Source organism: Cricetulus griseus, chromosome 4 (genome assembly GCF_003668045.3).
Source record: "Cricetulus griseus strain 17A/GY chromosome 4, alternate assembly CriGri-PICRH-1.0, whole genome shotgun sequence".
NCBI classification, from domain to species: Eukaryota; Metazoa; Chordata; class Mammalia; order Rodentia; family Cricetidae; genus Cricetulus; species Cricetulus griseus.
The window spans coordinates 75,288,676-75,305,374 of NC_048597.1; the positions used below are offsets into that span (position 1 = coordinate 75,288,676).

At 38.7% G+C, this 16,699-nt stretch overlaps 1 protein-coding gene across 4 annotated transcripts; it reads right to left on the reverse strand.

Annotated features, from left to right (window-relative positions):
• Nucleotides 1-2,986: 2,986 nt before the first annotated feature.
• LOC100768835 (zinc finger protein 39) lies at nt 2,987-16,699 on the reverse strand. Of its 4 annotated transcripts, none has more exons than XM_027413447.2 (6): nt 16,548-16,699; nt 13,911-14,037; nt 13,309-13,398; nt 8,458-8,584; nt 8,239-8,331; nt 2,987-7,136 (listed from the first exon to the last, which is right to left on the reverse strand). In XM_027413447.2, exons 3-6 carry the CDS (start codon nt 13,327-13,329, stop codon nt 5,554-5,556), a joined length of 1,824 nt encoding a protein of 607 aa, XP_027269248.1. In that variant the 5' UTR covers nt 13,330-13,398; nt 13,911-14,037; nt 16,548-16,699; the 3' UTR covers nt 2,987-5,553. The 4 variants fall into 4 exon arrangements, with proteins under 4 accessions (XP_027269248.1, XP_027269247.1, XP_027269249.1 ...); XM_027413446.2 differs by having other exon boundaries at nt 13,309-13,404; XM_027413448.2 differs by lacking the exon at nt 13,309-13,398.

Here is a 16,699-nt window from a genome sequence, read left to right on the forward strand (position 1 = left end):
TGGTGTACACCTGCTCTCAACTGTCCACCTAAAGCCTAGAAGCATGATGAATTGTGATCTCGATCTCATTTGTTTTCTGCACCCTCTACCCAGAATTCTCACATAGAGTCAGAAGGACCCTACACTGCCTCCATCCAATTATCTCATTCCATTCTTTCAGACTAAATTACAAAGAATTGTGACAATTGCTAATGTAAATAGTGGTGTCTCAATATGTCCCAGCTTTGTCTGCTTAAATCAGTACCTCTAGTCCAAAACCAAGTTTTGCCTAGAAAATCAAGTCTCTTGTTAAGGTCTCTCTAACAGAGACATGTTAGGAAATGTGGTGTTTTTAAGTAAGGATAATATTGGTATATTGTTTTATGCTGTTGAAAGGCTGGCTCTAGAGTTGGACATAGCTTCTCCCACCTCTAGACTCAAGCATGTTTGTTTAAAATTTCCTGTCCTGTGTTAGGCAAGCCACCTAATTTTGTTACTGTATGCCAGAATATCTCCTAGCTGAAATCCCTGTCCCCAGTTAAAACATATGGTTGGATTATACAACTAACATTCCTGGGGTGGGGGTGGGGGGATGGGCAGAAACCAACCTCAGAGGACTGGCCCAACACCAAGTTCCTATAATTGTTCAACTAACCACTTTGGCTGCCTCTGTTCAGATTAAATAATTCTTGTTTAATAAAATATTAAAGCTGAGCCTCCATGTACTTATACACAAAAAATGTACCTTGTGCTGGCAGTCAAACATTGTAATATGTGATACCTAGATGGTCCTGGTTTTAAAGACATGAAAGAATCACAGAGAATCACTTTAGCTTGACACTATATGAAAAGACTGAAGTTTCTAAAAGATCCCAGAAGCTAATTTAAAAAGAAAAATGCAGCTCAAGTGCAGTGAGTGAGCCCACCAATTTTAGAGATGCCAATGCCAAATCATGGCCATCAAAAATAGCAGCCACAATGAGATGGAGCCAGATGGAACCCTGGAGACAGGCTACATATGCTGCCAAGGCCAGAGCCAAAGTGACCTGGGCCCCTTAGAGGAACCCTTAGAGAAACCCCTTAGAGGATCATGAATAAAACCTACATATTGAATTGATTATACTGTTGAAGTTTGATCTTGCCTTGTCCAGATTATGGTTGTGCCCTCTTTCTTCTCTCTTGAGAGACACAACAGTCACACACACACACACACACACACACACACACACACACACACACACACACACACACACACACACACACACACACACACACAAAACCTTATCAGACCTTCAGACCTTAGCACAACTGACTCCATGATGAAAATACCATTCAGGTTGCAAAACTCAGCACACAGACAGCACCACCAGCCAAAACTAAAATAAGTTAAACAATTAGAGCCACAGCTATCAGAGGATGGGAGAGAGAGAGAACTGGGATTGGTATGTAAGATTGTTCTAATTTAAACTAAAAGTACGAAACACTAAATTCCCATCTTATGGTACAGCAAGACAGTGACCTAAGCAGTATAACAAGCAACCTAAAGAATGTCTCTCTTTGCCTAAAGTCTATTCAGACTAACAGAAACTGACTTAAAAATATGTCTATACATGGACATCCTCCCCCAGAAGGGGAAAGGAACAAGATCTCCTGAATAAACTGGGAGCATGGCAAAGGGAAGTAGGAGAAAGAGGAGGAGAGGAGAGGAGCAGGGAGGAGAACATGAGGGATCAGGAAGGTCGAGTTGGGGGAAGGTCAGAGAAGTGAGCAAGGAAAGAGATACCTTAATAGAGGGAACCGTAATGGGCTTAACAAAAAACCTGGCTTTAGGGAAATTCTCAGGAATCCACAAGGATGACCCCAGCTAAGAATCCAAGCAATAGTGGAGAGGCTACCTTAAATGCCCTTCCCCTAAAATGAGATTGATGACTACCTTAAATGCCATCATAGAGGCTTCATCCAGTAGCTGATGGAAGCAGAAGCAGAGATTCACAGCTAAGCACTGAGACAAAATCATGAAATCCAGTTGTAGAGAGGGAAGAGTGATGAGCAAAGGGATCAAGATCATATTGGGGAAACCCACAGAAACAGCTGACTTGAGCAAGTGGGAGCTCACAAACTCCAGACTGACAGCTGGGGAACCTGCATAAGACCAAACCAGGCCCCCTGAATGTGGGTGTCAATTGGTGGGCTTGGGCAGTCTATGGAGCCGCTGGCAATGGAACCAGTATTTATCCCTAGTACATAAACTGGCTTTTTGGAACCCATTCCCTGTGAAGGGATACTCTCTCAGCCTTTATACATGGGGGAGGGCCTAGGTACTGCCGCAAATGATATAACAGACTTTTGTTGTTGCCCATGGGAGGCCTGACCCTCTCTGAGGAGTGGATGAGGGTGGGATGGGGAGAGAGTGGAGGGATTGAGAGGATGGGAGAGAGAGAGAACTGGGATTGGTATGTAAGATTGTTCTAATTTAAACTAAAAGATAAAGAATATGTCTAAACTCCTTGTCTTTTCTAACTTTGTTAAGCTTTAACTATTTTGGTAAACTGAGTTATACAAGAAGCTGTGGCCAGGTAGTGGTGGCACACACCTTTAATCCCAGCACTGGGGAGGCAGAGGCAGGCAGATCTCTGTGAGCTCGAGACCAGCCTGGTCTACAAGAGCTAGTTCCAGGATAGCCTCCAAAGCCACAGGGAAACCCTGTCTTGAAAAAAACAAAACAAAAAACAAAAAAAAAGAAGAAGCTGTGATATTCTATAATGATAAACTATGGGAAAACAAAGTTTCCAGTCTCTATATGAACTGTATTTATGGCTTTATTTTTAATTTAATGCTAAAAGAGCTTCAATTCAAAAAATTATTTGTAGGTATACATGTAACTGTAATAATGAAAGAAGCTATCAATTTGAGGGAGAATTGGAGGGAGGTCTAGAGGAAGGAAAGGGTAGTGGGGTAAGTGACATAATTATTATTTTTACTAAATATGCAAAAAATGAAACAAGAATTGTTGACCAAAATGCTTTAATTCAGATGTCAATTATAAACAGTTGTGTACCAAATTTCTGCATTTCAACATGAATTGTTAATATTAGACACAATAGCAGGTTCTATGTTGGTTAAATATTGTAAATACACTAGCAATTGCTCTCTTAGAGCAGTGGATAGCGCTTCAGTTTCCGTCTGAATAAATAGTTTTACAAAAATACCCATACACTCTATACAAACAACATATATTTAACAAAATATAAATGGGATAATTGTTTAATATGAAAACTGCATATTATGATTTGAATATGAAATGTTACCCAAAGGCTTCTGTGTTGCATGTTTCATTCTCAGATTGTGGCAATACTTTAGAGGTGATATAAACTTCGGGAAAGGCTTTTTTCTTTTTTCTTTCTTTTTAATATATGTCACTGTTAGATATCTTTAAAGAATAAACCTGATATCCAGCCACATCTTTGCTGTTTCCTATCTAGAGGTTAGAAAGCACTTCTAACCATGATCTACATGGTCAGAGGGTCAAGTAACTATTGACTATATGAAATTAGGATCTAAATAAATATGTACATCCTTAGTTGGTTCTGTCAGATAATTGCCCAGAGTAATACCAAGTTAACTAATACGACCAAAGTACTTTAATACTGTGTAAGTCTGAAATTGCAATCAAAACCATATACATAAAAAGGCATGCACCCTACTTCTTAAGTAGTCTCCTACTGTATTTGTTACATATGTAACAAATTCTCTCTACTTATGCTGAGTACCCTCAATTCAGATTTCTAAAACAAAATATATAATATAGGACATACTTATATTTGAGATGTATGTTCAAACCTGTTCACTAACTAGATTTGAGTATCAACTAATAAACTTTCATTTATGTCAACCACAAGTGCCCCAGGTTGGAGGCCAATTTACGATGACTGGGGATGGCCATCCTGCTGTACACAACTGAACACAATCTAAAATAATATTTTTAAATAATTTATTATTTCCAATTAACACCCAAGTTACATAAACAGAACTATGTTTACATTGTAGGATTTTAATAGAATCCAAATAAGGGTTATTTTATTACAAGCTCCCTCATTATGTTTCACATTCCTGACTTCTCTGTGATTATCAAAGTGTAGGTATCAGCTGCAGTGAACTTTGAACTTCACATTACCCTCATTTTTCTTGATCTTGACAGATTTAGCGTCCTTTCACCAAAGCATCAAATCTTTCATTTGCTCAAATGTTTTGTAACATGGTGAGGGGGCATATAGACCATATAGACAGCAGCCAGAAAAACTCCAAAAGTTTTCATTCTTAATTTTTTTAAGTCTTAAAATTTTATGCTAGGCACAGTAGCACATACATGTAATCTAAGCACTCACAAGGCAGGAAGAGCAGGGCTTTGATATCAGCCAGGGTGTTTGTGGCAAGACCTTCAATCCAAATCAAAAAGTTAGGGAGATTTCACTGAAAATAATCAAAGAAATGTCCTTGCTGAACTGGCTAAACTACCTCCAGAACTGCTTTTATTTTACAAAATTTGTTAAGTATAACAACAGGGGCAGGAAATAGCCCAGAGGGAGAATAAAGACCCTTGCTGTAAAGCCTGACAATCTGAGTTTTATAGTAAGGACCCACCAGATGGGAGGGAATTGACTTTGGAGAGTTTGTCCTCAGACATATGTGACATGCAATGCATACACAAATATAATAAAATTTTAAGGTGATAAAAGGTAAACTATGTGAAAGATGGATAACATTTCTAGTGGTCAAGCACTCTGCCACTGAGCTACATCCATAGCCCTCCTAACTGCTTAAATTCAAGTAGACTTGGCTGTTATGAGTGAAGTGATGCCCAGTAACAAGATTTCCACAGTTCCACACATTTCTACAAACTTACATGATTAGAACTCCTATAGCATATTCAAATGGAAGTGAAGTATGGCAACATTTCCCCCTAATTGTATTCTTGTTCTTTGTCACGTATAGGGTTTGTAACACCATTAGATTATCAAATTCTTGTATTTTTAATTGTTTTTTTTCCTAAGGTCTCATGTAATGCAGGCTGGGTTTCAACTCACTCTGTAGCCAAGATTAGACTGTAACTCCTGATCCTCCTTCCTTGACCTCTCAAGTATGGAGACAACAAGCATGCACCAACAGGCCAGCAATGAGTTCTAAATTCTATTCAGAATTTGGGGCAATTCTTGACTTTCATCGGTTTCACACCAATTTCTGATAGCATGTCACGAGAACCTCAAGAAAAACACTTTGTTTTGATTTGTTTTTTTAAGTCATGGTGTCATCCTCTGTTGCCTACAATCAAATGACCCTCCACCATAAACTATAAAGCAATCACTAATGTACCTAGCTAAATTACTTGTCAGTCAATTGTGAGTTCTTTGATTTAAAAAAAAAAGCATAAATCAAGACTTTTCTTAACTGTTTATTCATAAGGTTCAATCTCTCATGTAGGTATACCTATGTACAATAAGATCTGACTTGCAGGTAAATGTTTCCAAATGGTCTTTACATTCACAGGTTCTCAGACCTGTAAGAAGTGTTGGATGTTTAAGTAAAGTTTGTTTTATGATGCAAAGCTTTCTTGCATTCTTCATATTCACTGTACATTGTCTGATGTTGAGAAGTGTTACTCAGCAAAGATTTGTTGCATTGTTTGCATTCACAGGCTTTTTCCATAGTATGAATCTTCTGATGCCTTCTAAGGTTTGACTTGTCATAGAAAGATTTCCTACATTCCTTACATTCATAGGGTTTCTCACCTGTATGAGTTCTCTGATGTACAGTGAGGTGTGAAGTGCAGTAAAAAGCTTTCTCACATAATTGACATTCATAGGGTTTGTCACCTGTGTGAGTTCTCTGGTGTCGAGTCAGGCCTGACTTGCGGTAGAATGTCTTCATACATTGCTTGCATTCATAGGGTTTTTCACCAGTATGAGTTCTCCAATGATGACTGAAACTCGACTTACAGATAAATGACTTCCTGCATACTGTACATTCATAAGGTTTCTCACCTGTGTGAGTTCTCTGATGTACAGTTAAATAGGACTTGGTAGAAAAGGCTTTCCCACATTCTGTACACTCATAGGGCTTCTCACCTGTATGAATTCTCTGATGTAGAGTGAGTTGGGGCTTTTGGCAAAAAGCTTTCCCACATTCCTTACATTCATATGGCTTCTCACCTGTATGAATTCTCTGATGGTCAGTGAGCTCTGACTTACGATAGAAAGCTTTCCTGCATTCTAAACATATATATGGTCTCTCACCTGTATGAACTCTCTGATGCTGAGTGAGGTGTGACTTTTGGCAAAAAGCTTTCCTACATTCTGTACATTCATAGGGCTTCTCACCAGTGTGAGTACTATGATGTCTGTTGAAGCTCGTTTTCCAGTGAAAGCATTTTCCACATATTTTACATTGATAGGACTTTTTCCCTCTGTGGATTTTCTGATGGAGACTCACTTCTGACTGCTGAGAAAACTCATATTCCTCCTGGGCAAAGAGCTTTTCTTCTGCATGCTGTCCCTTATGTTTTGGAAGGTATGATTCAGTAATGAAAGGATTCTCAAAGTCATTACATTTGTAATGTTTCTGTCTAGAGTGTATTTGCTCATTTTCATCAAGGTCAGACTTGTTACACTTTATCTGTGATATATTACATTCAAAAGATTTCCCCCTTATCTGAGCCATCTCCTTGCCAATAAATGCTGTATCACCTAAAGATTTTGCATATTCACTGAATTTATGAGTCAGTAATACTTCTTTTGTATTGAAGGTACTCCCTGGTATAAGACTTTGAAAGTAACTTTGTGAACTTTGAGACTTGTACAAACTAACATGCTCTGGATGTCTGATGGATTTTATAGTTTCATTAAGATCATCAGGTTCAACTTCTAGCTCATCAGCATCACTGTGGAAACACACATTCTTCCACAGAAAAAGCTTTCTAGGACATATTCCTAGTGGGTTCTCATTCTTTATATTCTGATTTGAAACATGGTTTGCACTCACATTGAATGCCTTCCCTACTCCAGTCAACTTCTTTGATGTATCACTGTCAAGTGCAACTTGCCACACATGTCTTGCTTTGGTTTCTGGACAGATCTTGCTCAGGGTATTCATTCCCTGGAATTCTGAAATGACAAAAAAAAATTAATATGCAAAAACTGGACTATCTTTCTTCCTACTAGAAGGACAAATGCCCTCCCCCCCAAACTCCTATTATGCTTTAGTCATCTATTTGCTTTTTAATCATTTTTTTCAAAACTAGGAAAATATTATATAATTCACCAAAATAACATCCATTTTCCTTTATCTAACTCAATGTCATATGTGACTTCTATATTTAACATACATTAATAATATAAACTAATGTTTATATTATATATATTATGTACATATAATATATATAATAATATAATATGTATTATATTATATTATATTATATTTATTATAAACTAATAATATAAACTAATGTATTGTTGTTTTTACATATGTATACAACTGAATACTATTCACACACAAAGAGGTATCATTGTCTTGTTTCTAGATACACAATGTACTTCAATAATACTTATGTCTACCTTTCCCAGCCCAGACCTCTAAGTTCTTTTCCTCCTTCCAGACAATCCTCATTCTACTTTTTTTTTTTAGTTTACATCATTCTAGAAACTTAACCTCTATCTTTTTAACAAGCCACTGATCATTCAAAACTGTATTCAACCACATTATTTGTTTAGTTTATTTTCTCTGGAACACTCTGATGATTCTCTCATATTCCACCCATTAACTGCCAAAATGACTGTGATTGAATACTAGCCTTAAGCTAGTCATTTATTAATTTGTATCTGTTATTAATACTCATGACTATTATCATGTCTTGGTAATTAGGCATCTGCATATTATGTAACAAACTTGAAAAATGATTATCTCAATGTTAAATTACCTCAATAAAATAAATGCATAGCTACTTCCTTACAACTCAGTTTAATAGACTTTTCCTAAATTAACACTATGTATGTTCTTTCTCCAAGATCCATATACAGAATGGATTTATAGTAAATCTAAAAGCATATTTCAACAACAATAAAAACAGAGTCTTCTTTGGAGAGTGTATTACACAAATGTCTAATATATAAGATTAGCCATCTTTAGGACTGGGATGGGGGTAAATTTGGTGACCATATCTGATTAGTTCTCATTATTCTAATCCCTAACAAGTATGTACAGATGTACCTGGGATGCTCTGGTCTGAGGCTTCTCCTACAATCCATGACCCAAGTCTTTGCTCCAAATTAAAGATCAACTCAGGTTTGGTCTTGCAGTGCCCTGTAAATGGAAAATATTAAACTACTAAGTCAAGCAGAGAGAAAAAAAACAAAATATCTTCATTTGAAGAGACATCCAATGATGAAGCCAGTAAGTTAGAGAGTTTACATTCCATTCTTCACTCACCCAAGAACAACAAGTTGCTGTAGTTCTCCAGCATCACATCCCTGTAGAGGGTTCTCTGACCTTCATTCAGGTCCTGCCATTCCTGCCAGGTGAATTCCACAGCTATATCCTCAAATGACACCAACCCCTGTAATGACACATTTCTCCTCAGCCTGGGAGCTCATCCTTCTATGTGGATACCTGTCTTACGTAACACAAAACTTGATTTTGTATTCTTTATCATAGGATAAAGTAATATCTTACCTACACATGAATTTAATATAATTCAAGAAAATGTAATTATCCAGTTTCCCTTATAGATGCTGAACAATCCTTATTACTAGGAAGAACAGGATTAATAAAATTCTCAGGAAAGCACCTAATATAGTCCAAAGACACAAGTATAAACACATTGTTGATGTGTACAAAAAAAGTTAATGTTCTATGTACAACAGGATGATGAAGTAGAAAACATTTGCTACTTACATAAGACAGAACTCCTAAATGTTTACATGGATGTGTTCTCATGAATATGAAGCAACAGAAGTCCAGTTATGACAGCACAAAGGACACAAGACAGACTAACAGAACCACAAAGAATACCGTGTCTGAGTATTTTCATGTTGTGATGAGTGATAACACCAGTAAATGTTCAAATCATTAATTACCCAATAGTTTTGCATTTAAGTACTTCTAACAATTTAATGTCATGGGTTTGTTAGTAGTCCATTATATAAATAATTGTTCAGAGGCTGGAGAAATGGCTAAGCAGTTAAAAGCACTGTCTGTTCTTCCAGTGGACCCAAATTTGATTCCCAGCATCCAAATGGTGGGTCACAATCATCTAGAATACCAATTCAGAGGATGAAATGGTGTCCAAGGGCACAGGCAAAACATGCAGGAAAATATCCATATACCCAGATACATAAAATTCTTAAAAATTAAACCTGCTTTAAAAAATTAATAACTGCAGTTACAGCCATTCTTGCATTTTCTTACTAAATCAAAAAAAAACAAAAACAAAACAAAACTGCTAGGGTTCACATAAAAGTAACTGTATTACCCACTTCCTAAATCAAAGTTATTTTTAAAAAAGACTTGGGGTGATATAAATTATGTAAATTACATGAACCAAGATAACAGTTGACTGTCTACATTACTAACTCTGACCTTTGATTTATGGTTGATGGTTACAAGGAGAGGAGTTAATAAGGCCCCAACCATTCTCAAAGATTTATAGACAGCAGAGAAACATTCTCTTCAATGGTGTAACTGCTTAATTACCCATGCGACTATTAAGTAACTTTAACTAAGCTCACTGGTTCACCAGGACTTGAGTGGAATAGTTTCGTTCACCTGTCATTGGTGCTTTATCTACGTGAATGGGAATGTGATATCTTCCCAAGAAATATTCACACAACTAGAGGGTAAACTTTGTGCACTCCATGATAGGTACTGGAAAATCTAACAAAACACAAGAGAAAGCATCATCTTTGCAATATAACCAAAATCCCAAGAGAATTCCCTGGACATTATTCCAAATAGGAGGATTCATTAAACACACTACACAGTGACATAAGGGCTGGGGATGTAGGTCAGTGGTAGAGGGCTTTACTAGAACACAGAGCCCTGGTTTCAATACCCAGTAATGCCTAAATAAATAGCACAGCAAACTGTTTCAATTGCTTTCTATACTTTAATAAAACACTGACCAAAAGTAACTTTGAGAGAAAAGAATTTATTACATCTTTCAGGTAAGATAAGAGCCCACCATCAAGGGATGCCAACTCAAGAGCTCAAGCAGCTACCACAGAGGAATTCAGCTTACTGGCTCTCTCACTCGAGCTTACACAGCCCAGGCCCACCTGTCCATGATGGTACCATCCACAGGGAGCTGGGACCCCTACATCAATCAGCAACCAAGAAAACTCTTAACAGACATGATCACAGGTCAATCTAATGGAGGTAATTGTTCAATTAAAATTCCCTCTTCCCAGGTATGTCAAGCTACAAACAAGATTAGTCATCACAGAAAATTCTTCCCACAATAATATGTTCAGACAATAACAAAATATCAAATTAAAGGTACCTACTGTAGCAACAAAAATATAACAACTTCTCAGATAATAAAACAAATTGAGGTTATAAAAAAACCAACTACATTCATGAACATAAAATTACATATCACAAAAACATAATAAATGAATCAAGTCTATATCATAATATCATTAATTTTCCTTAGGTCAGTAAATTTTCTTCTTAGATGTGAAACAGTTGATTTCAATGTTGTTATAAAAAAAAAGTGTACACTGGAAAGATAGGTAGAAGGTAAAGATGCCCATTAGGAAATCTGATGACCTAGGTTCAATCCCATACAGAGGAAGGAGATCCAACTCTCAAAAGTTGTCCTCTGATCTCCACATACATGCCACAAAAAAAAAAAATCTTGAAAAATTATTATTAACATACAAATAGCAACAGAGTGGTGTAGGTTAAATTCTGTTCTTACAAATCTACTTCTTCCCCCTGTATTAGTTGCCATGGGTTGGATAAAAACTTATATAGAATGGATGAAAGACAAATTTTTTCACAGTTGTGTAAGTTAAGTCAATAGTCAAGGTTGCTAGAGGTTCAGTTCCTGATAAGATCTCCCTTACCGATATCCAAGTGAAAACCTAATGCAAGCACCTTTCCATGAAAAAAACAAATATAATTCTCCCTTCCTCTTTTAATTTTATTCTGGGGCTCAAATCATAGCTTTGAGCATGGTAGACAAATGCTCTCACAGTGTGCTAGCACCCAGACCTTGTTCCTCTTTTGGATAGGGAAGTTCAGCTGTATGGTGTTAGCACCCAATATATACTTCCTCATTTAATGCTAATTACCTCCTATAAGCCCTATCTTCAGATACAGTCCGAATGTGGATTTGGATATAAGCTTCAACAGAGAAATTCTTGGGAAAGAATAAACACTTCATCCATGCCTTTATCTGAGTGAAATACTGAAGAAACACAACATTCACATAAGCCAACTTGGAGCTTCCCTTTGCAGTCTGGGTTCCCTCTGCACTGTGAATGAAAGTGATGTACAGTCTTCTGAGAAGAAGCCAGAGGAGTCACATGCAAGGGGAAGTCAGAGGTGTCCCCCACAAGTTCACATTTTCCCTTTGACATGCGGAATGAGAATGTACCACACAGGGCAAAAAAAATTTTTTCCTCTGGAATTCTGAGTCAGAGAAGCAAACACTCTTATGCTCTTGATGGACAGATTAGTATGAGTAGGAAAGAAAAGTTTGCTTCAGATCTTTCTGGAAAATTATAATCATCATAACAAATACCACCAGGAATAACAAGTAGTATAAGAAAGCTGTTACACACTGTCTTAAATACTAACTAAAACTGAACAAATACTAAATATAAAAATGACATTTAACCCCTACCAGTGGTGTAACTTAAGCTACATTTTACTTATTTAGGATAACGACTAATATAAGTGTTGCTTAACATGTCATGTGCTTACCACAGGGACTTAAAACATAAACGACAACAGTGCATTTCAGGTACCATCCATTGCATTTGGCCAAAGTATACAGTTACGAATGGACAGTACACACATGCCAGTTTATAAGCAGTAAATGAAGCAAAGAACCAGTAGATATCTGAGGACATACAGTGCTAAAATCTAGACATGTTTCCATCTCATCTTTTATGCTTTAAAATAGGTTAAAAGTTGCCTACTCTAGTTCAGGCAGGAAACAAAAAGGGAAAAAAAATGCTCTGTGAGCTAGGAATATAGTTCATTTCCACAGCAGTCAGCTAGCATATATGAAATTCCAAGTTTAACACATTTTTTAATCCTATAATAAAAGTCAAGTAAGAAAGAAGATTAAAGTTGATTGAAAATGGGGACTTCTTGGGTCAGATGGAGGACTAGAAGCTGTCTACAGGTGACTCTAAGAACAAGATGATCAGGGTAACAAAAGACGGACTTTATTCTGAACAGAGGGGAAAAACACAGAGAAACACAAACGAGGAGAGTATAAGTTGAAATACAGTGAGAAAGACAAGGCAGTGAGAAACAGACGTGGCCAGTGACCTCAGCTCAAGCAACTCAGAGAGAAAAGGGGCCAAAGATGTATCTACAAGGTAAGCTAAGTAGTCTTGGGGAAAAGAGACTGGCAGTGGTTACCCACACAAGAAGTAGCCCATCAAGTCCACCATGGATGGGGCAGCACTCATAAGGCCCCATCATTCCTTAAGGAGTATGAAGGTTGAGTATTCCTTAGTGGTGTTACCACTGATTCAACTGTCCTTGCAGCCAATAATCCTCTACCCACTCTCATGCCAGCACCCCTACTTACATGCAGAGGGCCATTAAGACAATAAAATACAAAAAGAAGAGCAAGGCTTATTGAGAAGAAGTATTCAGGGAGGTGGTGATAAAAGAATAGTGGGGGATTGATCAAAGTATAATATATATATATATATATATATATATATATATATAATTGTGAAATAATTTTTAAAGTTGTGTCAATTATATTAAAAGTCAAACTCATGATAGTTTATAAAAAATGATATAATCATCTGAGAACAGAACACAATGCACCCTGTGCTCTGGTGGCCCAGCCTACTGCCCTACAACTGGTAGGGAACTAAAGGCACACAGAGAGCTCCAATAGGAGCTGAAGTCACCTTGCAGGAATGAGACATGCCACCTGGGTCCCAAGTACCAGCCCATCACCCACCCCACAGAAAGAGGCTACCTGGGGCCCAGAGACCCAATACAGGGTTCCAGTCTGTTGATTCCAGAGCCACAAATAATTCCCACCAATTATAGTCCCTGGTTCAAGATGCTGGCCCACACACTCACCATTTCTGGCTTCCAGGGCATCGAGTGTCCTCCCTATGGAACTCCCCGAACCAGCACGTCACAGGGCAACAGAGTCTACAGCACAGCCACCTAGACCTCCAGAGTAGAGGAAACTGAGCCTAGGGACGCATCCCAAGATGGCGAGCTTCAGAGTAAAAGATCCTAGCAAGACTGGGAAAGCCTGCCCCTTACTATCCATCTGCCTGATTAGACATTCCTCAACCCCAGTGTCTTCAATTGTACAGGAGGGGCTGCCTCTAGGGCCCTAAGTAACAGTAGAGTCACCAACCCATGAATGACTAAAGCCAGCATAACAGATACTGTGAGTTGAAACACCAATCCTATGTATACATGTCTACATGTATTTCTGTGTGACCTAACAGTATCTTTCAGTTAGAGGAAATCGGTACCTATAAAGTACCTATTGCATTGCTAATATAAGCAAGGTGTCATTAAATTTTGGAATCCTATCTATCATAGGGGGTAATAATTATCTACACTAGATAACAAGCCCCTTTAAAATGTTATTAAATACAGAATGATTGGGCTGGTCAGTAATTTAGGCTAGGATCAGGTGGGCTCTTTTTGGTCTGTGCACCTACCTGATGGTTGAAGAGGCAGCTGAGCTTCAAAGAGTGACCTGACTGTCATCTGGAGCATCTTGATTCTCCTCCTTGATTATCCTCCAATGCCCTACTGTGGCCTTCCCCTCACAGAGATAAGAGGGATCTGAAAGAAAGGGTGAATGTATTCCAAGACCTTTGCAGTGCAGGTACCAAACCAATACACTTTCCCATTCACAGCTTCACACGTGACATGCCAAATAGGCAACTCTGGATCCAAGGTTCAGGAAATAAGAGTTCCCTTTCAATGGCCTGTCCTGGTTCTGGACCCAGAGAACTAATGGCCACTTGCTGACATTCTGACACTCGGTATCATTCAGACTCTCCTTGCAGATGTGATTTCTGCCCCTGTTCCAACTCACAGAACCTTCTAACTGGACTCTGAGTTACAGGAAAAAAGAGAACATGAAGGTAGGAAGAGGGCCTATTGGGGGTGTCTGAGGGAAGCAAAGGTGATATGACTAAGACACATTGTATACATGTATGAAACTGCTGAAGAATCAATAAAAAGAAAAAAATACTGTTGTATGTTTTGGTTGCGAATGGAGCCTTTAATGCAGCCATTTCTCCAGTTCTAAAAAATATTCAAAAAAAAAAAAAAAAAAAAACCCAAGTAGATGAATTCAGCCTGACTACAAAGATCATGTATCACCTCTAGACAACATGACTCATGTAACTGGCAGTGTCCTTTCCAGTCCTAGATAATGAACACTTATTCTAATAGTTGAACTCAAGAAAACAAGAATCTAGGAGCAACAGAGTATTTCTGATGTCTCATCACAGCAGAAATTCCAAAATGTGTACAATGCATCCCACAGGTGTGCCAATGCCAATCATTTCTGTCACTTATAGTACTTGTAAGTAATTTAGGATTTCTTGTACAGATCAGAAAAAAAAAATATCCCTGTGCCTGGAACGTCTTACTGTGAAATAACCTGAAGATACAATTAAGAGGAAGCATTTTCTCTTGTTGGAATTTGGAGAAAGATACAGATAACTATCCTGAATTTGTTCTTTGATTTTTTTTTTCACTAGGCAAAGCTGTTTTCAAGCACTTAAAACTGATGCTGCAATGAAGCAAATACACAGAGCACCCTGAGAATGTTTCTAGCACCCTGGACTCCCATTTCTAACTCCCAGAAAGACTTAAAATCTTCAAAATTCAAATTGTGATGGGCCAATGAAATTAGAATTACTGTACTGGCCCACCTAGAAATCGATACTCTTTAATGCTTTCCAGTAGTATGAAATGTGAGGGGACGGTCAAACACATTGCTTTTTAAACCATTATCTTTTGTAGACTTATCTGTAAGTTGGTCCTGAGGTAGTATAAAAATCTTGGGGCTAGAGAGATGGCTCAGCATGTTAGAATACTTGCTGGTCTTCCAGAGGACCCAAATTCAGTTCCCAGCACTGATATCGGGCAGCTCACAACAACTTGTAACCCCAGCTCCAGGATATCCAATGCCACTTCTGGCCTCTGAGGCACCTACATGTCAATGGCATACACTCACACAGATACACACACATACATCTAAATAAAGTAAATTTACTGCTAAGTTGTATTTCAGTCTTACCTATTAACATAGGTTACCTAATCAATATCATTTGCTCATCTCAATAGTCACTTTGTTCGTGACTGAACCCAATACCGGATATGTCCTACTGTGCATAAGATATGGAACACTTTCATTTTCTCCTAACTTCAATGATCATTATTATAAGATGAGCACCATGTGGGGGAAAGTGTCATCCAAAAACAAAGCCATGCCACTCACTAAATTCAAATGGAATCTGACAGTTCTTAGGGATCCACCCAAGGGTGAGAACATAAATACCTCAAAATACTACAACTGACCTCACGAGAGCATGTGTGAACAAGGCCAACATTAAAACAAAACTAAGTTCTACTGTTATTCTCAGATACTTAGGTATGCAAATCATTAGCAAGTATTACTTTTTGTTGATGTAACACGCATGCTAAAATATGTTCACAAAGCGTTCGTGTAAAACTCAATGACTTTTTGCACAATGTTCAGAAGTCAAATGTCTTGTTTTCCTCTCTTTGTGTGTTATATTCACAGAAAATCTTTTTAAAGTCTTTGAGAGATGATTTTTCTCAAGTACTCTGGTATTTGAAAAAAAATAAATTATACAGTATTGCATATTTGAAATGTACAATGAGGAACAGTTAACATAATGGAAACTGGAAGTTGGCGTTTGAGAATAGGGGCAGAGAGGTAAATTGGGGTGAAGTGCTCACAAGGAGGGTTAGGGCTGGCATTCGGGGAAAATTAGAGGAAAACAGGCGGGGTCACAGGAAGGGGGGGGGCAAAGCATCCGGAGGGCGACAGCTCGTCTCCAGGAAAAAACCCACAGAATAGGAAGAACACAACCTGCAGGAACCAGCCAGCTAGCGCAGAGCTGCCCTTCTTGTGAGGGCTCCAGAACCGGCTGCAGCCGCCACATTGGGAGGGACAGGACGCCCGGGCTCGGGCCGCCCCACAGCACAGGGGAACCAGAGCGGCCGCCCGCCAGGCCTCACTGCAGACCCCGCTCCGCCACAGCGCTTCCCGCTCGCGCGCCGCCACCTCCGGGCGCCACACGCACACTCACCAGGCCCGCTTCTCGGGGACGCCGGCGCCCTCCTACCATTGCCCTGCACCCACCGCGTCACCGCGCCACCAAAGCTGCGCAGGAGCTTCCCGGGCAGCTGACATCGAGCCCAAGATGGCCGCTCCCAGACAAAGGCCCGGCGACCGCCAAGG